Raw genomic sequence first — 26043 nt, 5'->3', positions numbered from 1 at the left:
TCCTCCCTTTTCTGCCCCTCATCATCAACAGAGAGCAAAAGGTAAATTTGAATGAGGCTCCCTCTTCTTTTTCAACATGTTCCCCCCACCCCCCACCCCGGTTAGAAAAATTGCACCTTTAATTTCAGTTTGTACACAGTATGTACATTTTAAAAATGCCCACCAGAATTCTTCACCACCGTAATCTAAATGCTGTGCAGATGAAATCTGAATTCTGTGACCAATGCTAAGTGATGCAGATTAAGGAAATGTTCATGTTTGATTCTTTTACATAATTTATTCTGCTTCTTCATGCCAAAGGTTAGTGTCTGGAGAGCCCTTGCTGGGAAAAAGTTTTCACCTCAGTTTTTCAGACCTGCCTTTACAGCCATCTAAGGACTAGAACCTTTCTTTAAAATGGAAAGGAAGCGGGGGAGGGGTGAGCCCAGATACTCTCAGGAAGCCAGATTCTGTTGCTGAAGCCAAATCCATGTGTGCACTACACCAGCCTGAAACTGTAGGGTACATACACCATGGGCGAGGCTGTGTTTCCTTACTGTGTGAGGAAGTTGCAAAAAGTTGCCCTTTTTGAAGGCTTCTTACAGTGAACTCTTAATCCTCCAAGCCAGCAAGCCCCCCAGTTCCCTTGCAGACCTCTTTAATTCAGGGAGATGAAGCAGGAATATACAGTCAGGATTGCTGAATAGCCAGCCCAGCCTCTTTGTCTCTCTTCCATTGCCATATTTTGCTCCTGTTTCTCACCTAATCCCTCTGACTTCTTGACACCTCCCTCTGCATAATGAATGGAAGATTTAACTCACAGTCTTCAGCAGTAAATGCCAGCACAATGGACAGCTGAGTGCTGCGAGATAACTTTTGTCATTGCTGAATGTACCCTTCAGAAGGAATGGCGGGAGTAATACACTTCCTTCTTTTTGCTCATTCCTGATCTTAAAGGGATATATTTCTTTCTCTCTCTTGTAACATTTCCTGCCCCCAAAAACCCCAAACAAAAAACAACCTCATATAGACTGAGGATTTAAGCACTGGAAAGTCTATTCGTCATGTCTGTCCAATACAATTTACCATTTTTCTAAATTTCCCTCTTAGATAAAGGATACTTTCCTTAGGACATATACCGAAGCCATTCAGAATTACAATGGAAATGATGAGAAGAGCCGTGCAGTGGATGATGTACAACAGAGTGTAAGTTCAGAGTTGCTGTACCTTAAGACTAAAGTCAATACCCTTCTTTGATTGCAACATAAGAATTGTCAATGACTCAAAATGTCATTTATGAATTCTACAGAAGTCTGTCTTTATGAATTCTGAATCTGTTGATCAGAATGGACATTTTCCTAGTTCTAACTGGATATTTTAATAGATATAATAGTTTGATTCATTTCATTCTTCCTGCCTAGTACAGACAAATTTCAGATACATGTATATAACTACAGTAGCCTGATTGTAGTACATGCCTGAACTACAGTGGCTGACATTTAGAGTAAGGAAGTGCTGGTGCAGCAAGAGAACCCCTGCTAACTGAGCAAAGAGACATATTTAAAAGTAGTGATTATCTTATATTTAGCAGGGGGAGAGCAACTGGCCCTATCCAATACCAGCACAGCATCCTTCAAATGGCTGTTGCTGGTATCTACCTTAAGTTTCTTTTTAGATTGTGAGCCCTTTGGGGACGGGATCATCTTATTAATGTGTTATTTATTTTTCTATGTGTAAACCACTTTGAGAATTTTGTTGAAGAGCGGTATATAAATATTCATTGTCATTGTCGCAGTAGAGCAGCCTAAAATATCTTCCCAGCTAACTGAACCAGTACACTGCAGGAGTGTTTGTTTGTTTTTTACTCCCTTCCCTTCTGCAGGAAGCCCTCTGTGCCACCTGAAAGTATGTCCCCAAGTGCTGCGCAGCCCTCAGGGACATATTTTTAGGTGGCACAAAGGCAGGCGTGTAGCTATAATTGAGCGGATGGGTTCAAAGAACCTGGGCCCCCGAGCTCCTGAGGGTCCCCCAGCTCCACTCCTCTCTATTTTCTTTATTATCTCCATCACTCCAAGGGGCCTCCAGAGAGAGGGGCAAACATGGGCCCCTCTCCCCTAGCTATGCCCCTGCACAAAGGGTTTCCTGGTGAAGTAGAGGGAGTCAAAAATTGCGATTTCTCTGCTGCACTGGTGCAGTTAGTTAGGAAGTCCCTTTCTCACTGCATGGATGCTTTCTTGCTCTGAATGTCAACCAGTAACTTTAGTCACTGTTCTTTATGGGAAGCAGTTGCTAATTTTTGGCTAGGATAATTAAGTGCAGGAAGTTGAGCAGAAGTCCACAGAGCCTTTAAATAACAATTTATGCTTTTTAAAATATATATTAAAGATTGACCATTTATTTCCAACGTTAAAGGTATTTATTCCTGATGGTTGATTGATTTCACTACCTTTTCATCTTTATCAGAACACATGGCCGTACTCTGTGGTTCCATGGCTCGCTTAATATGCATTTCCCAAAGAACACATTGAATGTTTGACGTTTGGTATGTTAACAGTTGCCAAGAATCCCAGAAGTTTGATATAAACATGTGCTGCTCTTTTGCCATGTCTGTTTGATTGAATTTCACAAGTGTTTTCCTCTGCTACTCCTCATGTTAGTCAAAGGGTGTTATGGATCTAGAGCTACCCAGCTTTATGTTCCATTTCCCTAACATCAGATGAATGCATTATTTCCCCTATGCCATAGCACAGTAGCTCTTAGAGGGATATACAGTACTTACCTTGAATCACATGATATACCATACTATACAAACAGTGACTGTTTCAGTGCTGTCACTGCAGTTGCCTTGTGAACTTCGCTCTGTATTTCCAGGGAGCCAGACATCACGAGGGTCTAGGCCACACAGCGACCCACTGCACAGGTGCTGTGGCCTCCAAAATGGCCGCTGTGCTGGGGGAAAGGCCCGAACGGCCCGAAGGATGGACGAACAGGGCCATTTTTGAAGGCAGGAAGGCCAGCAGGAGGGAGGAGGAACCTCCGCGGACACCCCCCCCGCCACCTCGTTAGTTTAAAAAAAGTTTTAATTTTTCCCCCCGCGAACCCCCCCGTACAGCCTGGGGGGATTTGGTCCGGGGTTGAGCTGAACCAAGGGTGGTTTGGCAGTACCCCGAGCCTTCGAACTGAACCGGTTCAGCTTCAAATTGGTTTGGTTTCAAACCCATTTGCACATCCCTAGAAATCACACCCCTGGAGTGAAAAATGGGATAACCATTTTACACAACAGTGTGCAGTGTGGTCGCAGAAAGCTGTCACAAAGCCATGATGAACCACATTTACGTTCTAGAGCCTTGCATATGCAGGAGGCTCATATTGGTGGCTATGGTGCATGGAACTGTTTCTCCTTCCATAGCAAGCAATAGAGAAGTCTCTGTGCACACAAGGTATCACTGCTGGATCATAGCCAAATAATCTATTTTCATAGTGGCACAGTAACACCACTCACGTACATGCAGAGAGCTGGGTCTTCTCCCCTTGGATTGAAATTGCAGCTGCATGAATTTAGGTTAAATCAGAATCAGAATTCTTTAACTCTTGAAGCAGCCGGAGTTAGTGGGTGGAATTTGCTTAGAGAGGCTGCAGTATCATCACCATTATTTTTCAGCATTGGTCAAGGTTGTTTAAAGACATGTGCATATCAGTTATTTGACTGTGTGATGTCTTGAATATTTGTGCAGTTTATTCCATGTTCTGTCCTGATGAATACTCCATATTCAAGCCTTTTAGCATGACTGTTAGTACATTATTAAACAAGTACTAACCAACTGAGGCTCCTCATTTGGGGCAGAGGGGCATTGTCCCTTCCTTGCTAGCCCCCCATTCTCTCACCAAACACACCATCAATTCCTCTCTGTCTTTCTGTGTCTCCCTGTTGCTTGAATGTTGCTCTTGCATTTCCAGTGCTTGCCAGTAGGTGGCCCTGGCTGTTGGTTTCCCCCTAAATTCCTTTGTAAAGCCATTTCCTCCCTCTTAGGGTGTTCAGTGGGATCTGTTGCCCCCAAATGAAGCAATTACCATACTTAGTCATTACCCAAATTGCATATTTAGTGTCCCAGCACCAATCAGGATCTGCCTTTCTTTTCTCCCCCCCAACCAGCCTCTTTTCTCCCCCCCAACCAGCTAGCCCTGCCCCCAACCAATCAGAAGTCAGAATAGCTTACAGGCACCTATTCTGACCAATAGCCAGCAAACAAGACCATTTCAGTCATCTGATTTCCCAGGGTTCTTCTAGGCAGGCTACCTTTCTCTAGCCTCCCCTTCTCTAGAGCACCCTGACCTCAGGAGGTATTGGATTCCTCCAGCATTTGCTTGGAGATCTTTTCTTTTTTCCTTTTTAAAAATACCACTAGCAAATCTTGGCAACATTCAGAGATCTAGAGAATGAGGAGACACATGGGGGATAATGGTGGACTGGCACTTCCTCTGCCACCAAGCAGGCAAGTCTTGTTCTGGGACTTTAAGCAAAGCCTCTTGCTAGCTCCCACCGCTCTTGAGGGTGAAAGTGGAGAGGGAGGGGTTTATAGCTTCCAAATAAAACAAGACATTTTAACTGAAATTACTGACTGGACAATTTCAGACATGCTAGAAATGTGTGCATCTTTAATGCAGAAATATTTGTCTTTAGTTTTTAAGAATTCTTATTACCTTCTTGTCATGGGCAGCCTAACAGGCACAGATTGGAAACCAGTCCAGTCCAAAATAGTCAAGTAGCTCCCCTGCTCAATAGTCCTTAGACCAGTTTTTGTTTGCTTTTGTTTGGTTATTTTGTAATTTACCTTTTGCGGGTGTGTGTGTGTGGTAGTAATATTGAAAGGAGAGGTCCACAGCATAAACCCTTGGACAGGTTTGTGATTTACATGGTTTAATTTTAAAATCTGACAAAGGATTCTCTCAAGTAAATGCTACATAGAACCGTAGCCAATTCTATCCTTTTTATTCCAAGTAAAGACTTAATGAACTCCTTGTGGCTTACTCCCAAGTAACTGCTGTGTGCATAGCATTGCAGCCCAAGGAAATATCCCAGAAATGTTTCTATTGTGAGAAAGGGAGAAATAAGGCTTGGGTTTTAAGTATGTACTGTGTGTGCATATTTGTAAGAGGCAAGGAAACTAGTGGTCTCTGTGTGTCACCAAAACAACTTTACAGACACAGAAAACCATGGGCTGGTTCTTTCTAACAGAGGGTTGAACCTGCCTACTATTAGCCCCACCTATTATTACCCCTGGCTCCCTCCCCTCCCCTCTGTCCCCCCACCCCCAAGAGGCAGCCTCCATCTCTGGTACTAACTCCCATATGAATGTCTCCTTTGTTTCTGTGGACTAGCAGCTTGAAATGTTCATATCGCAGCCAATGTTCCTCCACTTCTTTTTCACACTTTCTTTCTCTCCCCACACCACCGACCTTTGTTTTCTTTAAGATAATCTTGAATAGGCTAGTGACTGCCTACTACTTCTTCATTCTTCCTGAGAAATCTGTACCTCCATTATTTTTTGTGAGGGAAACAACAAATTCAGACACTACAGAAACTGGGTCTCCTCTCCAACTGCACTCTAATATGCTTGGTGTATATGGATGTACATCTGAATTGGTACAAATTCAGCATGATTGTTGAAAAATGCACACCTCAAAGAACAGTGCATAGTTCCTGCGATGAGCATAACTGTATGAACAGAAAACTTGCCAAGAGTGGTAGAGACAGAGCATCAGAGGATCACAAACAGGGCAAACTAGTGTAGGAGATGGATGTGAAAACTCTGAATGTTCCTTCCCATATCACCTGTTTTATGAGAGGGGAAAGGTACAAGATTAAAGTTATCCAGCAAAGGAATACTTGAGAAATGTTACGAAAAATCATAATTTGGAAATACCTTGCTTTCTTCCTTTTTTGAATGATGGATTTTCTTAGTGACCTCTCTGTAATCCCCCCAGCCATAAAATGTATATATGAACCAAATATATACCAAAGCCTAGAACTGTATAGCATCCTGATAGTGTTGCTCTTTCCCTTCCCCTCAGCAAAAAACCTTTTTTATGTTCTTTGTGGACTGAGAACCAAAGTTCTCTTTGGTTGCCACAGAAAGTCCTTTGTTGTGGAGTGCCTGCGTGTCCCTGAATGGAATGCCTATTCTTCCCCTGTTGCCATCACCTTCATCTTCCTCTGCTGCCTCTCTTGTGTTGAGTTCCAGATTGTAAGCTCCTCAGGGCAAGATTTATTTTTGTTTGCTATTCTGTAAAGCTCAGTGCTAATTGATGTTGCTATCATAATAATATAATTGTTGTGATGTTTTTAGAAAGGAAAGCTTTTAATGTTCTCACGTTGGTGGATATCGACATTTAGGTGTGTTTTGTTGTTTAATGCACTTACTGATTTGGGGATGCAAAATCCCTGCTTTTTGTAACTATTTTTCTTCTCTGCTACTTTCTTATCCTTTTTAGCTGAGTTGCTGTGGTATCCAGAACTACACCAACTGGAGCACTAGCACTTACTATACTGAACATGGCATCCCCCCGAGCTGTTGCATAAACGCCAGTGACTGTAATCCTTCCGAGCTGTACAATATGACCACAGCTGCGGCTAAAGTCAACCAGAAGGTATGGGCCACAGTGGGTACCTGCATGGAGTTCATATGGTTTCTCTATAGCACCATGAGAAGTGTCCTGAAAGGAAGACACCTGGAGAGTTGGCATCACCCTTATCTTTGCAGCCTGCTACTTAGCAATGTTCTAGAGCTGATATTTCTCAACTATCCCCCGCCCTACCTGCTGCCACCATAGACATAGACACTGTAGAGATTTCTAAGCTCACTTCCCATGCCCATAACTCTCATTCTGACAGAAGGCTTCTTCCAGGGGCGTAGCAAGGTTGGAGTGGGCCCAGAGACGAGATTTTAAAATGGGCCCCCAGCCCCTCAAAGTCCAGGGCCTCTGCACACCCCAGGCCTCTAAGAATTTAAGTCTGATATTTCAAAATAAGTATGCTGCCTGGAAATACATTTCACTGAATACACACACGCACACTTTACAATATATAGTGATAGACACTGAGTACTATATATTTGTGCTGCTTTTAATGCCTAGAACACACCAGAAACACTAATTATTAAAATGGCTCCCTCACTGCAGATTAGCAAAGGAGACTTTCAACCATGCAGTGTGAGCCTACTGTATGTATGTTTTTTCAGAATTTTGAACAAATTCAGTAAAGTTTGATTGCAGGAGGTTTTTCACAGGAGGCTTTTAAAGCCCTTTAACACACATCTCCTCTGGAATGGAGGTGCTGCATTCACATGTTGGCCAGATTGACCCTGAAGTCCTTGCAAGTTATTGGGGAGCAGTTCACACACAAGAAAAATAAAATAAAAGCACCAGACATGTTTCACAATTCTCACTCAGACCTTCTGGGTTGCAAAACAACTTGAACATAAGTGCATTTAAAAATGAATGAATATAATAAATATAATATTGTTTGTTCCAGAAGTTTTTATAATTTTGTGCCATGAAACAAGCCACTTATAGGACTTTTTAGATGGTTTTTTTTTAAAGCCAGCAAACTTTCCAAGCTGTTTTAAATTAAATATGCAGAGACTTCTCAGTCTCTCCCACCCCCCCAATATCAAAGCCCTATGGCAAGCAGATCCCTATATGGGGGGGCGGTAACCACAAAAAGGAATTCACATTCTACCTGGCAAATGCTGGGCTGAGGGTCTGCTGCAGAGAACTGTAGGGGCCACTCTGCCTGCCTCCTTCCTTGTTTGCCTGCTTGGGGCCTGCAGGCCTACTCCAGTTCGGGCTTCACTGAGGCCTACACGGAGGCCTCCCTGGAAGCCCCGCCCACCCGCCGATCAGCTGAGAGGTGAGGAGAAGGAGCTCCTAGCAGCTTGTCTGCTGCTTCGATTGCCTGCCAGGAGGACAACCAAGAGAGAGGGCAAGTGGCTGAGGGGCCTTGGGGCTGGGCAGGGGGCAATGGGGAGCCATGTGAGGTGTCTCTGGGGGGGCCCCCAAGGCAGTGGGGCCCCCAGACAACTGTCTCCCCTTGCCTAATGGTAGTTCCGCCCATGGCTTCTTCCATAGAGACAGAGCTGACAAGACTGAAGAATGCATCAAGTAGATTCAGATAACCTTGATACTCATGTCAGTCATCATGTTTGTCCTCATACAATATGTGCTTCCCTCCCCCTCACCCCATTTTGCAACCTGTCTTCTGAAAGACGTGTCATGTTCTGGATGCAAACAGCACTGAGAAAATAGGCATGATTGACATAAGCACCATGCTTTATTAGGTATGTTTACTGCACCTGTTATAATGTTATTGCAGTTGTAGCACTGTAGGCAGAACACAGCAAGAATTGACCCCCAGCCAGAAGGGACTGCCAAAGCCACAGCATCTACATGACTATGACTGAGAGCAAATAAGATGAATAAAGATGTAGAAAAGGGTGGTGGTATGATTTATGCAACTCATGGTTTATGCAGCATGCAAAAACATTGCGCTGTCTTTCATGCTTTTGTCCTTGCTAAAATTTGTGAAAGAGGCAACAAGCTATCTCATGAAGGATAATATTCCGAACTATGGTTTAGCCTCCTGTAAGAGCACTAATGTTGATTGACTGCCTTCAGAACTATTCCTTGTCATTTTATTTACCCCTTCCAGTATAACTGTTACACAATAAATTATTGATAGCAAATAGAAAATATATATATAAGAAAAATTATTTCTTGGTTTAAAGGTGACCCTTCTCCACAGGTAAATAACCCAGTCATACGTGAAAAGCTTTAGTAGTAAAAAAGTGATATTAGCTGAGCTATAACTCTGCCTTTGAGATAAAGCTGTCTAAACACACTCTCTAGACACTCTGCTGAAACACTCTTCAACTAAGGGTGGCAGATGCTCCACAGTTAGGATGCTTAGAGTCCCCAGCTGTTTGGAATCCCCAGCTGTTTGGTGAGGGAGAATCTGCCCTCCCTCCAGCTGAAGATACCAGCCATCCCAAACAAAAGTGCTCAGCAATCCTCTTTCCCCCACACACTACTTGCAGGTGCCCCTCCCTTCAGGAAATGGGAAAGACATGTCTGAGATTCCAGCATCATGCACTGCTTTTTGAACCACTTTGCATCTTTTCCTTGGACTCCAGATTGACTAGATCAGAAGCAAAACATGGGGTAACAGCCTCTCTGAGGACAGAAGAGTCTCTGGGGTGATTTCCTCTTTCTTCATGGAAGGGATACTCGCATGCAGGAGAAGTAATGGAGTTGCTCTGCTTTTGGTTTGGCCACTGCCAGTTCCTGAGCAACGTCATGAGAGCAGGCTAAAAGCAGGTGCTGCTCCTCACCTGAGAGGTTCCTCTCTAAGCAGAAAACCAGAGCTTGTCTGTCACTTCCCACTTGGAGTGCCTGCCACGAGTAGCAGCATCTTTCAAGCCCAGTGCCATGAGAGGAAGCCGTGGAAAGTGTGGGTGGAGAATTGTGGCAGCAGGGGTTGGTGCCATTCCTGATATAATCCGTCAGTTAAGGATAATATTGGATCACTGTCTTATTCCTCATTTTCTCTTATTACCCACTTGTTCCTCTAAGTGCCCTCTCCAACCCACTTCTAAATTAGCCCCTTGGTGTATGGAAGAACTATGGGGGCTGAAACAGCAAGTTAGACAGAGCGCAAGTGGAGAAAGACTCATCTTAAATCTGACAGATTACAACACAGAGCGCACTTGAAGATCTATGCTCCGGCAATGCACGCAGCAAAAAGAAGCTGCTCTTTTCTGCCTGTATTGCTTCTGCAAGCTCACCTCCAGTAGAGTTGTCTAGGGCTGTGAGAGGACTAGTACATGCCCCTCGTCCCTTTAATGAGAATTTAGATCCATCAGTTATCCAATGTGATGTTTTTAATGAGATTTTTGCAGATAAAATCTCTCTTATTCGAGCTGAACTAGACTCTAGAGTTACTGCAGAGCCTACTGTGGAGGTGTCCAGCAGGTCCTCTTGTAGGTTAAGCTGAATCAGTTTCAGTTTGTTACTCCTGAGGATGTGGACAGGCTGCTTGGGACACTTCACCTTACTACCTATTCTCTTGATCCTTGCTCAATATGGCTTATACAATCTAGCAGGGAGGTTATTGGAGAGGGTCTTGTTAAGATCATTAATGCTTCTCTGAGGGAGGTCAGGATGTCTCCTTGTCTTAAGTAGGGATGTGCATGGAACTGGTTCGGAGGCCCTTTATGGGTCTCTGAACCAGTTTGAACGGGGACTGGTTCTACCGGTTTGATGGCGGGGGGGCGGTTGCAGCATTAAGGGGTGGATGCAATTACCCCCCCCACACACACACACACACATCGCATTCCCCCCACCGGTGCTTGGTTCCTTAAACATCCCCCGGAAAGGCAGCATACCTCCCTGCTGCCCCTTCGCTACGTTTACCGGAAGCACCCGGAGGTAGCGGGTGCACCTGTGCACATGCACGTCACACATGCACGCCCAACGTGCGTGCTCGTGAGTGCAACGTGTGCACACACATGCATGTCATGCACAGGCACACCCGCTACTTCCGGGTACTTCCGGTAAATGTAGCGAAGGAGGCGGCAGGGAAGTACGCTGCTGCCTCAGGGGATGTTTAAGGAACCAAGCGCCGGTGGGGAAAGTGTGGCGGTGGCGGGAGGGGGTAAGTGCATCCTCCCCAGACCCTAAAGCTGCACCCCCCTGCCGTCGAACCGACCCCCGCCAGTTCCATGCACATCCCTAGTCTTAAGGAGGCAATTATTAGACCACTGTTGAAGAAACCTGCATTAGATCCCTCAAATTAGGCAATTATAGGCCTGTCACCGACCTCCCATGGTTGGGCAAGGTGATTGAGAGGGTGGTGGCATCTCTGCTCCAGGAAGTCTTGGAAGAAGCAGATTATCTGGACCCATTTCAAACTGGCTTTCAGGCGGGCGATGAGCTTGAGACAGCCTTGGTCAGTCTGTTGGATGATCTCCAATTAGGAATCAACAGGGAGAGTGTGACTCTGTTGTTCCTTTTGGATCTCTCAGCAGCTTTCAGTACCATTGACCATGGTATCCTCCTGGAGCACCTGAAGGGAACATAGGAACATAGGAAGCTGCCATATACTGAGTCAGACCATTGGTCTATCCAGCTCAGTATTGTCTTCACAGACTGTCAGTGGCTTCTCCAAGGTTGTAGGCAGGAATCTCTCTCAGCCCTATCTTGGAGAAGCCAGAGAGGGAACTTGGAGCCTAGTGTCAAGGTCTGGTCAAATGCCAGGGAAGTTCACGGCTTGGCTGAACGCTTTCGACTGAATGACGTACGTTGTTTTTCAGCAAGGAGTAGACGGCTGGTGACAGGATTTATAGTGGAAGCCGATAGCTCCCAGCTGGCAATATTTCACGGCTTATCAGCCTTCAGCAAGAGGCATTTGCTTCTTCTAATAGATTCTAATTGCGTTCTGCATTTAGTGCGCCTGCGTTGTTGTGGTGTCAGTGTTTCATCGCATAGTTCCGATTGGTCCCCCACGCCTTCTGCTGACTCAGGTTGCCGTGCCTGCTCTAAATCATTAGTTGAATCTACCACAGCCGTTTCATGAACGCTGACAGCCGGGCTCTGCCCCTCAGACACTCCTGAATCGGCAGGAAAGTTGACAGCTTCCCCTTCCTCCTTGCTGTCGGAGCTCGAGGGCATGACACCTAGATGCAATTCCCAGAGCTGCTCCATTCCCTGAGGGGAATATCTTACAGTGCTCACACATCAAGTCTCCCATTCATATGCAACCAGGGTGGGCTCTGCTTAGCTAAGGGAACAAGGCATGCTTGCTGCCACAAGACCAGTGGGAGGCACTGCTTTGCAATGGTTTCACTCCTACCTCCAAATGGTGTCACTTGGAGGTTGTTGCTTTTCAAAACCAGAGTTATTGTATAGGGTCTCTCAGGGCTCTATTCCATCTCTAGTGCTTGTTAACTTTTTAACATTTACTTGAAAATGCCAGGAGAGATCATGAGGGGATTTGGTGCAGGGTGTTATCAATATGCTGATGACACCCAAATCTAAGGGAGGAGAGCTGGTCTTGTGGTAGCAAGCATGACTTGTCCCCTTAGCTAAGCAGGGTCCACCCTGGTTGCATATGAATGGAAGACTTGATGTGTGAGCACTATAAGATATTCCCCTTCGGGGATGGAACTGCTCTGGGAAGAGCATCTAGGCTCCAAGTGGATGCCAGGCTCCTATCCTGGCATCTCCAAGATAGCACTGAGAGAGATTCCTGCCTGCAACCTTGGAGAAGCTGCTACCGGTCTGTGAAGACAATACTGAGCTAGATAGACCAATGGTCTGACTCAGTATATGGCAGCTTCCTATGTTCTATGTTCCTATTTCTCCCTATCAACTTCATCAGTCAGAAAATGGCATAACTTCCCTAAATGCCTGCCTGGAGGCAGTAATAGGCTGGATGAAGGAGAACAAACAGGCTAAATCCAAGCAAGATGGACATACTCATTGTGGGAGGTTGGAACTTGGGGAGTGGCTTAGATCTGCCTGTTCTGGATGGGGTTACACTCCCCCAGAAACAGCATGTACACAGTCTGGGAGTACTTCTGGACCCAAACCTCTCCCTGCTCTCAGTTTGAGGCAGTGGCCCGGAAGGCTTTCTGTCAGCTTCGGCTGATATGCCAACTACATCCATTTCTCGAGATAAATGGCCTTAAAACAGTGGTCCGGAAACTGTAGTTGGTACAGTATTCAGCAGCCAAGTTGGTCTCTGGGGTTATCCGAAGAGATCATATTACACCAATTTTTTAAAAAGGTCTACACTGCCTGCCAATAAGTGTCCGGGCAAAATACACCAGCAACAGTCACTGGAGGGGTACTGTGCTGGGGGTGGAGAGGGCCAGTTGCTCACCCTCGCTAAATAAAGAGAATCACTATGTTAAAAATGTGCCTTTTTGCCCAGTTAGCAGGGGCAAACTTTGCAAATAATTGACTTCCAGTCCCATTCCCAAAGCTAGACTAAAGGGCACTAAAGAATTCTGGTCCAGAAGGAAAGACTGACCTATTACAAGGATAATGTCGATTTAAATGCTGATCTGTTGTTTACTTGTCTTGGAGAGGTTTGCAGATTATCCTGGTAGACTTTTTTCTTTTATCCGTTTATATAGGAATATGTTTTACTTACAGAACATTGCCAAGAAATCTAGTCAATATTAGTACAATCATTTTCATCTTTAAAATGCATTACAAATAAATAATAAAATAATGAATATATTTTTCTCTTAAATATTTGGAGGCTATGTTATATTGTAATTAAGGTGATGGCGTATTAGCAGTTTTTCTCCTCAAGGAGACATATTTTGTCAGGTAATTTTTCATCAGCTTTTGTGAAAATGTGCAGTGGGGACAACCAGAGTAATGCAACATTCAACAAGTAATATTAAGGGGTTTTTTTAAAAAAAAGTTATTCAATAGACCCAGGACTTCAGAATGATTATAAAAACATGATGTTTATTAATGAACAACTTTGGCTTTATTTTGTTTTCAATCTTCAAACAACTTATGTTGGAGTGTTTGACTTCAGCCTCAGTCCCACTGAAATTAGTGGCTGACATACTCTCTGACAAAGTGGATACACACCAGAAAGATGCACCTGTGCTGCAGAGAGCTTTCTTAGCTGTGGAGATTGGAGGTGATTTTCTCCAAGCTCTCCTTCCCCTGGAAATGCCTTGCACCACCCAAAAATATGTCCTTGAGGGTTGTGCAGCCCTCAGGGACATTTCTTTGAGTTGCACACAATATTTCTGTGGAAAGCAGAGATGAGAGAAAATTGTCCTCTTCCCATCCTCTGTGCTGCAGTATTCTGGAAGTTCTCCGCAATACAATATGTCTTCCTGGCACACGTGCCCCTTTTTTTACTGAGGATGTCAGCTAGTGAAACCAAGCCAATGTTTTTGGCATGGAATCAGGACTGATCTTGTAGAATTCTCAGGTCCAGTTCCAGGGACAAGAAGTTAGGGTGTGTGCATTAGGAATAAGAGATTCCTAATTGATTCCTTAATTGGTATTTAATCCTACACTATTCATTGCCACTAACCCACCTTTTCTTTAGCGTCTTGTAAAGTAGGCAACACTTAAAGTTATACCAAAGTAGTTACTCTGGCTAGAGAAATGTATGCCTCCTTTGCTCTACGAGCCATGTGCCATCCTCAAATTACTATAACCACCTAATAGCATAAGCATCAGAAGGCATTTTAAGCCTTCAGTGCGGCATGTGGCAATTAGAAACATTTAGGCAAAATATAAGATATTTTTAAAAATCCATGCTGTATCTCTTAAGAAATTACAATGAGGCTATTCTCACAATGGGGAAAAACCGGGCTAAAGAAGCCCAGCCTGGTTTTTCCCCATCGTGAGAACTAGCAGGCAAGCCTGGTGGTTCTCTGGTGGCTAGCCCGCCACAGTAGTCCTCCCCTTAGTCCAGGTTAGTGGAGCGAACGCTCCGCTAACCCAGGTTTTCTGATCGTGTGCCGTCATGGCGCGGCTCCAAGCCATGGCAGCACATGAGGAGACCCTCTCCGGGAGGCTGAAAGCAGCCTCCCAGGATCAGGGGTCTCTCCAGGATGCCCCGTGAACTCACACAGGGCATCCTGGAACTTCTGATGGCCATGCGGCCCCCGATCCCCACAGCCCCTGCAGGCTCCGTGACAGAGCCAGCAGTCGTGTGGGTGGCTGATCCGGCCGCCCAGGGCTGCCTTTGACTAAGCCCTCTCTCCCCGCAAACCCGGAAGAAGCTCTTCTCACTGATCGTGAGAAGGGCTTTAATATGTCAGCTTCAGAGAGCAAAGAACAGCAACAGTAAAATTTCACATGGCTATTATTAGAAGGTGCTATTCCAAGCACAAAATTTAGTTAGGAACATGGGAAACTGCCATATACTGAGTCAGACCATTGGTCTATCTAGCTCAGTATTGTCTTCACAGACTGGCAGTGGCTTCTCCAAGGTTGCAGGCAGGAATTTCTCTTGGCCCTATCTTGGAGAAGCCAGGGAGGGAACGTGAAACCTTCCACTCTTCCCAGAGCGGCTTCATCCACTGAGGGGAATATCTTGCAGTGCTCACACATCAAGTCTCCCATTCAGATGCAACCAGGGCAGACCCTGCTTAGCTATGGGGACAAGTCATGCTTGCTACCACATGATGGGTTGCATTTACTCAAGATCCAGTTATCAGAAATTAGGACTGTATTCTGACCTCCATCTTGAATGCAGCATGAATGGTATCTGGTAAGCTCCCAGTCAACAAAAAAACAAAACTGTGCTCCAAACCACAATTTTCTGACTGATCTGGTATGTTCTAAGTAATCTCTTGTGGATTTGTGTTCTTTTGTATTTGTGTAGACATTATTTAGATATACTTTATTTATTTAGACTTTATCTTTATGTTAAAAGATACTGCAATATCTTTCCTATACTGGGTTTGTTTCTGCCTTATTAAAGCATATTATTTTAGTTAAAAATGTTTCTTTTGAATAAGGTTGTGTTTAACCATTCTTAAATATAAAGCTGATACAGTTGTAAACAATTTATCAAGTTCACGTATCCCCTAATACAGTCTCTTATTCATTAGAATATTTTGTGATGTTAAAATTAATGTCAATTAGAGGCAAGTGGATCCTTTCCAAGAGTAATTGGCGGTTTTTGTTTTTCAGGGCTGTTATGACCTGGTGACCAGTTTTATGGAGACAAATATGGGAATTATAGCTGGAGTGGCTTTCGGAATTGCATTCTCACAGGTATGTTTTAGAGCTTTAAATGCAAGGTGTGTTTAGTTATTTCATCAGGGAAGGATTAGGGTAAGGGACAGGCCTCAAACTCCTCATTAGTTCTTAGGTCATCTGTTCATTGAATTTTCTTTTTCCAAGTTAAATGGAGTTTCTCCTTGGGAATATCAGTTACAACCAACTAATGACTGCCTCAAGGAAAAAAAAGTACCCTTCCATTGGGTCAAATAAAGGTTAACTCAATAAAGCTCTGGCTTAAATGGAGCGTAAACAACTCACATGCCAAATGGTTGATCCATGGTTTGCATAGGTTTCTCACTGCCCAGAGCCGTATTTGGCTCAAAAGAAATATCAAATTATTCATACTCTTTAAAATGAAAGCATATGCCTAGTTTATCTCATTTGAGGGTTCATGCTTGGGGCTGTCAAGAGTGATATCACTTTAATTTTCAGTAACATCCAAATAATTAAAATTTGTAAGAAATAAAATGTATTTTATGTGAATGCTGCAACTATAAGTTAAGGCCAGAACAATATGCTAATAATGCTGGTTTCCTTGAGAATCTGTAAGATGAGGCCTTTCACTTCCTCTTTATTAATTAAATTTAATTTATGTAGCTGTAAACAGAGGAGGATTCTCTCTAGCCTGTTTTTCTGATTAGATCAGAACAATGTATGCAGATCCAGATCGCATTAAACTAATACTGGTCATTGTCATTTAATCTCTTCCAATAGAGTTGGAAGAGATTAAAGGCCATTTAGCCCAAAACTGTATCCAAAAGAGGGAGGGACTTCTGCCTCCCAAACTTACACTCCTATCCTAATCAAACTAAGAAATTCAGACAATCCAGAGATATACACACCCAAAACTCTGTAAAGCATTGCCCTGTCTGGGTATTTAAGTTTAAGAACCTGGATAATTAAATAGTACTAATATATCTCCATATCACCCAGTAACATTGATTAGCAGGAGGTGCAGAAAGGGCAAATACACTTTAAAAATTCACCCCTGCTAACTTGTCAAAGAGGCACCTTTTAATGTGGTGATTCTCTTTATTTAGCAGGGGGAGAGTAACTGGCCCTATCCACCCCCAGCACAGTACCTCCAGTGACTGTTGCTGGTGTCTATCTTATGTTTCTTTTTAGATTGTGAGCCCTTTGGGGACAGGGTTCCATCTTATTCGTGTGTTATTTCTCTGTGTAAACCGCCCTGAGCCATTTTTGGAAGGGCGGTATAGAAATCAATCAATCAATCAATCAATCAATCCAATCAATCAAATAAATAAATAAATAATCAACGCATAGTTAGAATTCATTCCCACAAAATGTGATTGATAAGGGCCAGTAATTTAAATGGCTTTTTAAAAGTCAACTTCATGGAGGATTGGTCTATTGACAAATAGTATTCAAGATAGCAAATGGAATCTGCATCTTCAAAGACCACATACTGTATGTCTGAAAACAGATACTGAGGAGAACTGCTGCTGTCATGCCCAACTTGTACACTTCTGAGAGGCATTGCTGGCTGATTTCTGTTGGAAATATAATTTCAGGCTGGGTGGACTTTGGTCTTTTCTGACAGGGCAGTTCTTTTACTATTATCCTACCCTTGACAGTGCAGAAAAGTGAAACAAAGAAGCTTTCTTCCTCTGCAAGACAAATGCTGGTGATTCTGGGCAAGATTGCTCACGCAAGACAGCTTGCAGAAGATACTGTGTAGGAATCACTTTACTGTACCTTTGAGCCATGATCTTTCCTAACATGATAGTGATAAAGGTTTGTTGGCTTACATTCTCCCCTTCAGGGCTAGGACAATGGAAATAGTCCTGTGGTGGAGACACAAAAAGACTGGCACCTAAGTATGCTCGGGTCTTCCCCCAGAGCCCTAGTGTGGAGGGGTGGGCAGAGGGCATAGCATATTTCCACTGCTCTCTCCTCACTCCAGATGCAGTGTGAGGTGCACGACCCTTGTGGGCAGATTTCTGAAGTGAAAATTCAATCTGGAAGGAGAAGAGAGCTGTGAAAATCACGCCCTCCCCTATCTGTGCTGGGGCTGGGAAAGAAGACTGGAGCCCACTCTTATCACTTCCAGAAAGTAGATTTTCAGTGGCACATTATACAAGCATATTCTAAAGCAACTGAGTGAAGATGGATTGTTTTTGGTTAGTTTGACATATGAGAAGAAATTACACACCTTACTTTTTCTCTATGAAAAGCAATAAAGTGGATCTCTGAGTACTAGGTACATAAAAGAATTGGAGAAACCCGTAACCTATTTAATTTTTTCCTTGCTTCAGATAAGAATGGGAGCATTTAATAGTAATCAATAAGACAGGAACACATCAAACAGCATCAAACCTAACTATAGAAGCCGCTAATTTGCCATAAAGGAACCATCTTTTGTTTTTGTTCCTCCACCAGCAAGGGGCTTTCTGCTTCTCTTTGCATAATTAGTTAGAGATTGTGAAGCTTGTGGGAAATGTTGGCTCTCTGAAATGGAAAAAAGCAGATGTACATACATGAAAGCATCAAATTTCTGTGGCAAAGATCGTTTAAGTCCCGAATTTGAAAAAGCTGCCTCAGGGTGCAAAATGTCCGCACAGTTCAGAGTTAAGGCTCTCTTGTTGAGTATAAATAGGTGCAAAACCATTTGAGAGATTTGAGTTTTGTTTTTGATCAGGTATTGACCCCACTGGCTGGCATAACTTTAGCTTAGCAAGTGGTCTTTATAGAAATGAAGGTCCAAACCACGCTGCACATTTAAATGGTCTAAGTCCACCTATGTTTCTGGAATGGTGGCAACTTTCAACATAGTATGGATGAACATTTTTCTATTACCTCCTGAAATACCCCTGTGCATCTAGGAAAAAGGATTGTACTAAGAGACTTACGAGTGTAGCTCATGGTTCAAAGGATCACCTGTGTGACTATGGCTAGATGGAATTGCAGACAGATTATTCATTAAATAGGAACAAATTATAGTACAGCTTTACAGCCGTGTTGGTCTGGTTTTATTGGGGAACACAGAGGCTAGGCACTTATTTGTAAATGTATTGGAAATCAATTTTACAGTGTACAGTGTCCATTCATTTTCATACAGTGGAAGTCTGGTATATTTTGTATGCACCATTTTGTTGCTGCTGTTTTAATTGCCATTGCAATTGCTAGTGTAAATCTAAGTGTTTGTACATGACTGTGTGAGGCACAATTCAACAACAAATAGGTTTCTGTGGGCCAGAGTTGAGTCTCGAAGCTTGTTCCATGTCTCAGCTTGAATACAAGGTGTGTGGTTTTCAGGGTGTGGAGGATTTTAAAACATTAATTTGCCTACAGCCTATGTGATTAACACACAGCACATCATCCATTGCCTTGTATGGGCGGTGGGGGAAACCTCAATTAAAGAAATACTTGTCTTCCTGGAATGTACTGCAAAACATATCCATGCTGACAAATCCATCTCAAATAAGTATTTCTATGATATATAATATATCATAGAATAAATATGATAATGACTGATTGATTGATTAAGTGCCATCAAGTCGGTGTCGACTCTTAGCGACCACATAGATAGATTCTCTCCAGGATGATCTGTCTTCAGCTTGGCCTTTAAGGTAGCTCAGTGGTGCGTTCATTGCTGTCAGAATCGAGTCCATACACCTTGCTTCTGGTCATCCTCTTCTCTTTCCTTCAACTTTCCCCAGCATTATGGACTTCTCAAGGGAGCTGGATCTTCTCATAATATGTCTGAAGTATGATAGTTTGAGCCTGGTCATTTGTGCTTTAAGTGAAGATTCTGGATTGATTTGTTCTATGATCCATTTGTTTGTTTTCCTGACTGTCCATGGTATCCTCAAAAGTCTTTTCCAGCACCAAAGTCCAGAAGCGCCCATGCTTTTTCTGATAATACTAGTATCAATGATCTAGCATTTATCATTGTAAAGAAAGAAAAGATTTATAGCTATTCATGTCATTTAAGAGCTAAGAGTCCCTGGGCAGTCTAAGGTTACTCAGGAAACACTTCCCACACCTAAACTACTGGGCTTGCCCTGCTCCTCAGCAGTTGGAGCCACCAGCACTACAGAGTAATCTTTCTGAATAAAAGATACATCCAGTTTTTTCTGGGAAGAACAGTATCAGGGCATGAACATTGGGGTGGTGGTGGCACAATTCCCAGGGGATGGCTGAGCCCGCTACAACCCATGTGCACCTTGGGTGTGCCATCCCTGACCCCCACATGGGATATGTGGCAATGGCCCTGCCACTGGGGCGGGGGCACTGACTCCACAGCCGACTGGGAAGGAGGAAGAGTGTTGAGATAACCAAAGGTTTAAAGGTATACTCTAGATAACCAAAGGTTTCCATTAAAATTCTAGTACACATATTTGTGGTATGTATAGGAAGCAAATGGTGAAGGCAGGCAACCTCCCATTTAGCTTTTTACATGGCAGCTTGTTGTCTCCTGTTTTTAGCTATGCCACATATACTCAGTTTAGATTTCCCAGTTTTTTGAGGGAACTGAGCATGCAGCTAAATTTGACTTGGAATTGCCAGGCATGTGTCCCTGGCAAGATCTGTATATGTGACAAGTGGGTTAGAAAGGCTAATATTATAGTATTGATAACTTAGAAAAACTTCAGTTTACAGAATAGAACAAGAGCATGATCATAAAGCTGTTTGACGGACACTTGGAAGGAAAGCAACTAGTAGGCGGCCAGCCAGCCCACTTAGGAAGTGGATTGAGGAATCCCCCAAAGGAACAATATAAGGGTTTTGCAATATGGTAGACTGGAGGATTGCAGCCCACAATGGGAACTGTAGGAAGCCTTATGTCATGACAGCCAAGAGATTCCAAACTTCCAGAGCCAGATTGGACAGATGGCATGTAGGACAACATGCCTTCCTGAGCCACTTTGGAAGATTAATTTGCCCGTGAGTCAACTAGCTATACAGTACAAGGTTTAATGCAAACAGCAATGCTTTCATTGCTACATGTTTTCATCTGGGTTGGTTTTTTTTAACACTTCTACCTTCTAACATACTCCACAGTCAAGAGACAAAAATGTTCTAATTAAGTTTTGTGACACCTTAACACAAGATGTTCCAAGGAATGAATCAGTGAAATGGAACAGCACCAGCACAATACTGTGAACACCTCTGGGCATTATGAACAAACACTGCCAGGCCCTCTCCTGCAGCCAGCTAGAGATACTTGTTTGTAATACCTGACAAAGGATATTGCTTAAGAAGACTTGTGGAGACTATACTCCCATCTACGAGCCAGACACAGTTTACTCATGCAAGATCTTTGTTTGAACTTCTCGGGCAAGGGTTTTCCAGCTGAATGTAGAAGTAGTTGTGCAAGTGGCTGCTGGTGCTTGCTTGGAGCATCTGACCCTGCTTTGTATCACCCTCTTCTGCGACAGAGCAGCATGCGAGTAAGCCCCCGACTGGGAGCTACAACCAGCCTTCCGGCCTTGGGAGCCTCTCCAGAATGTGCTGTGCACTCACATGGGGCGTCCTGGGACTTCCAGGGGCCAGGCAGCCCCCGATTCCCGCTGCCCCTACCAGTTCTGTGATGGAGCTGGTAGTCGTGTGGGCAGCTGATCCGGCCACCCAGAGGAGGCAGTGATCACCTGCGGGGAGGTAAGCACTTTCAAGCTTCCTCCCCACAGAAGGGGGTAGCCGCCTGCAGTGATTGTGAGGATCGCTTCTGTATCTCTCAGGCCACATTTCCAGTGCAGGGTGCCTGGAGTTCACTGTGTAGGCACTGTTAGCACAGTGGCCACTCTAGCAACCACACTGCTGGGATTCTCTGGCTTGGTTGTGCAGTGATGCTGGGAAACAATGCTCCATTTTACATTGCTGTTTACTTGTGGGTCAACAACATGTAACTTTGTTAAATTGACTGGTGTGGACATAGGGTGTCTGCAAGTGCAAAGCTAAAGAGTGGTCAATGGTTTTGAAAATGCAGCTCTTTTATCTTGTAGACATAGGATGCTGCCTCCTCCTCCTCCTCCTCCTCTTCTTTATTATTTATTTATTTATTTATTTCCATGGTAAACAGCATTGTTTCCTCTGACTGGCAGCAGCTCTCAAGACAGGAGTATTTCTCAGCTCTGCCTGGAGGTGCCAGGGACGAAACCTTGGACCTTCTGCACGCTACGCAAATGCTTATCTCTGAATTACAGCCCCATGCACAGTTATGACTCCTGTAGCCTATTGGGTTGTATATGTAGGTTAGTTGTTAGGGATAAAATACTTTTTCTCACCAAGCAATTACGACTTGCCTTATGTGTAGACAACTACAGTGAAAATTGACAGGCCTTTAACAATTGCAGATACAGCACAGAAATTATTAGTGCTGCTGTTACTCAGTTACATTCATTCAGTGCTTCTATCATAGCCTATGGGCCAAAGTATACGTAATGTTTAAAGCATCATTACGTCTGCTGGACTTAGTTTTTCCTTTTAAAGGCAGTTGGGGCTTCTCTGGATCAGGACCATGGGAGATCCCCAATCTGGCTGCTATTTGCTAAGGAAAAACTAAGCCCGTCAGGGTTACTCTTCTGTTAGTAGAGTCATTGCATTTCACAAAGAAATGTATTTCAGCACATTTCACAATGAAACTTGTCTCCCTGTATGCTATTTCTCTCTCATACAGTTGATTGGAATGCTGCTGGCATGCTGTCTGTCCCGATTTATTACTGCCAACCAATATGAGATGGTGTAACAAGGTGGGTCTGTCTATTGCTGTGTACAGGATCCTCTCCCCAAATGGACTCACATGCCTTGCCTTCCTATTTGTGACAGCCAATGCAGGTTTAATAGTCAGCTGCTTATACTAAGTGCATAGGCCTTTGGGGCAGTGACGAAAACACTAATCACAATTACATTGTGGGCATTAGAGTCAGTGGTCTGTCTATGAAAACGCATGTAGTGCTGAGTGCTGAAAAAAGCAAGCACATAGTTCTTCATTTTCTTCATGGTCTTTGTGCTCTCCCACAAATGGGATCTGTGCCCTCACAGCGCAACCTCAGAAACTTGTAGCGCTTTATCCAGGGAACTAAGACACTGTTCTTTCCTGCAGGACCAAAAGTGGTCTTTTAAAATACCTCTTGTGTTGATGTTCAGTGACTATTTGATTGATTAATTAATATATTCATTAGTCAAACACAAAACAGCTAAGCAATTCAAATCCTTAATGCTTAATTACTACTTTAAAGATGACTTTCCTCTTCTAAGGGCAGTATAAGATTGCCTGCAAAACAGTGCCCTGATCTAGAGCAGTGTTTCTCAACATTTTTGGAGTCATGGACCGGTACAGTTTTTGTGTGCCGTTTCCTGGACCTAAAGTAAAGGGGTCGCTCAACCCCACCCCCAGGCACCCCCCAAAACAATTTCAAGCCGGGGAGGGGGCACTGCCGCTGGGAGCTCTCCAGAGCGCATTTCTAGGCAGGCACCCCTCGCTGCCGGGGATAACACTCATTTAGCTTCTTCGAAATGAACGTTATCCCAGCAGCGAGGGCTGCCTGTCTAGAAATGAGCTCTGGAGAGCTCCCAGCAGCGGCGGTGCCCCCTCCCCGGCTTGAAATTGTTTTGTGGGGGGATTAATTCCTCATGGACCAGCACAGACTGGCACTCAACTGCTCGCAGACCAGTACCGGTGGTTGAGAAATACTGATCTAGAGTGCCTGTGTGCACACAATTCTTGTGAACAAGAAGAAGCAGATTGAACTGTGCACAGTTCAATGGAAGGAGCAGCGTCTTGTGCACAAAGGAATACATTTCTGGTTGTGCGCCTCCCCTGGGGTATGTGGAAGAATTCAGATGGGCACAGGAAATTTGTGCATTCATTAAAACCCTGTTTCTGAAGCACATTGCCAGATTAGGGCAAGCACATCTAAGTACCTTCCTACTGAATGCCCTCAACAAAATTGCACGGGGTTTTAGTGTGTGCATACGCACACTTACACAGCTTTTTCATAAACAGGGCCTTCTCTGTCATACCACAGAGCTGTGACACTGAGCTGAATATGGAAAGCTCTTGCTTCTGTGTTCCAGCCGTGCGCCTCTGCTCCCATTAATTGTAGTGAAGCAGGATAGTGGTGGTAATGTTTCGAAAATACAAAAAAAAAATGCTTTTAAGAAGAGAATGCTTAAGATTGTCATAGCTAAAGCAATTCACTGCTTTCCTTTTCTATACTTTTGCAGGGATGTGTACTACAGCTCTTGTTTTCAATCAGAAACTGGATTATTCTTGGAAGACTTCTAAAGAATGTTTAGAGCACATACACAACTACACCGACACCCTCATAAAACCAATCGCCACCTTCTAAACTCTGTACCATGCGTAGTGTACCATTCCGTGAAGTACTGTCGTGCCACAAAAGTAGCCTGAAGCATTCAGCATCCAGTACTGTACACTCTACCCTGAAGGCTCTGCATATGATGGCACTATATGTATGTTCTTGGTCAGACTGTAGTTGCATTGTAAAGTTAACAGAGGTAATTCATTAACAACAATGATTGGGCTGTGCATGTAGTGACTGGAGGGCATAATTAGCCTTTCACCATGGTTAATAAATGTCGCACACATCCATATTAAACTTGTAAACTATATATATAAATATATATATATAATTTTGGTTATCAAATTTTTGATTTCTTGGTTTTGTTTACTGCTTTACTAAAGTTTTTCAGTCTACTTACTACCACCCCCAACTGTCCCAAACAAGAAGAAATGATGTAGAGATACTTGAAAAAAGAAATGTCCAAAACGTGCTTGAGGGAAATAGTTCTTTTGATGTTCTGCTGCATCTTTGATTCTTAATCCATGTTGTATGCCTAGTTCGTTTGCCAGTAGGCCTTTGTCTAGTGCATTTTGCCTCTGAATCTGAACTTGTGTAATACTGTTACTAAGCTGTGTTGTTTGCTTACTATGAAGGCGGTAATTTTTGCTTCCTTTTTCTAAGATAATTATGGCCTTTCAAATTGTGCTGTAATGCAACCTTATTTCTTCCCTTTTTTTCCCTTTCACTATCCTTTTGCATTGAAGTTACCACCAAATACAGTGTCAAATCAATCAAACTTTAAAAGAAAAAAAAAAGAGCATATGGAATATTTTTTGGGGGGTGGGGAGCAAAAGTTTAGGACCTTTTTAAAAAAAATAGGAATTTTTTAATAAGGCCTCTGTCTAGCATGCCAACAAGAATGCATTGATATTGTGAGTATTTGTGATATACATATTAATAAATGGAACCATTACAGATTTGTACTGGCTTCCTCTTTATTTGTCAGTACTAAAGCAGATTTCTTTTTTCAGTGGCAGCGTTGTGAGATAATGCAAAGCATCCCTTTGTAAAGCATCCTTTAGGGCCAATCCCCCCCCCTTTTTTTTCTAAACTTGATAGATCATCATCTGGATCGGGCTTATTTCAGATCCTGGAAAGTTCTCTGATGAATATGTGAAGCTACCTTATACTGAGTCAGAGCATTGGCCCATCTAGCACAGTACAATCTCTTCTGGTTTGGCAATTGGAGCACCATCACACAATTACATTTGCACAATTTTTGCATTTGCACAAGAGTGCTCTTGTGCATTTGCGCAAACACAATGCTACCCTGTCATTCTAACACTGCAGAGTATTTCAGCTGGTATAAGTATTTTTAGCATGCTCTCCCTAGAAATATTTGATTTCAAAAACAGGAAAAGAGCACTGGATTCCTGCAGAGAGCATGGGAAAAATTAATTATCAAAATGCTGGGGAGGGTGGTTTGTTTGTTTACATTTGTATGCCACTCTTCCTTCGAGGAGCCCAAAGCAGTGTACATGGTTATGTTAATCCTCACAACCACCCTGTGAGGTAGGTTAGGCTGAGAGATAAGTGACCGGCCCAGAGTCACCCAGTGAGTTTCATAGCTGGTTGGGGATTTGAACTCAGGTCTCCTTGGTTCTACTACTATGAATATTTATATACCTCTCTTCAACCGAAGCTCTCAAAGTGGTTTACATAGAAAAATGTAAACCAAGACTTGAAGTGAATGCAAAAGGAATCACTCACTCTCCTGAGTGATTGCCCCTTAGGGGATGGGGCTGCTCTGCGAAGAGCATCTGCAAGCTTGCAGGCAGAAGGTCCCAAGTTCCCTCCCTGGCATCTCCAAGATAGGGCTGAGAAAGACTCCTGCCTGTAACCCTGGAGAAGCCTCTGCCAGTCTGTATAGACAATAGTGATCTAGATGGACTAGTGGTCTGACTCA

General features: G+C 43.5%; 1 protein-coding gene across 1 annotated transcript in view; it reads left to right on the top strand.

The window, feature by feature from the left end:
• TSPAN7 (tetraspanin 7) overlaps positions 1-25054 on the top strand; it is a 175208-nt gene extending 150154 nt beyond the window's left edge. The window contains exons 4-8 of the mRNA XM_053308569.1: positions 1090-1185; positions 6472-6627; positions 15715-15798; positions 22448-22520; positions 23998-25054. Coding sequence (XP_053164544.1) covers positions 1090-1185; positions 6472-6627; positions 15715-15798; positions 22448-22516 — 405 coding nt within the window. The 3' untranslated portion in view covers positions 22517-22520; positions 23998-25054. The remainder of the gene's footprint in view (positions 1-1089; positions 1186-6471; positions 6628-15714; positions 15799-22447; positions 22521-23997) is intronic.
• Positions 25055-26043: the final 989 nt, after the last annotated feature.

The sequence above is a fragment of the Hemicordylus capensis genome, chromosome 3 (assembly GCF_027244095.1).
Source record: "Hemicordylus capensis ecotype Gifberg chromosome 3, rHemCap1.1.pri, whole genome shotgun sequence".
In the NCBI taxonomy this organism is placed as follows: Eukaryota; Metazoa; Chordata; class Lepidosauria; order Squamata; family Cordylidae; genus Hemicordylus; species Hemicordylus capensis.
This window is presented reverse-complemented; position numbering and strand designations above follow the sequence as displayed.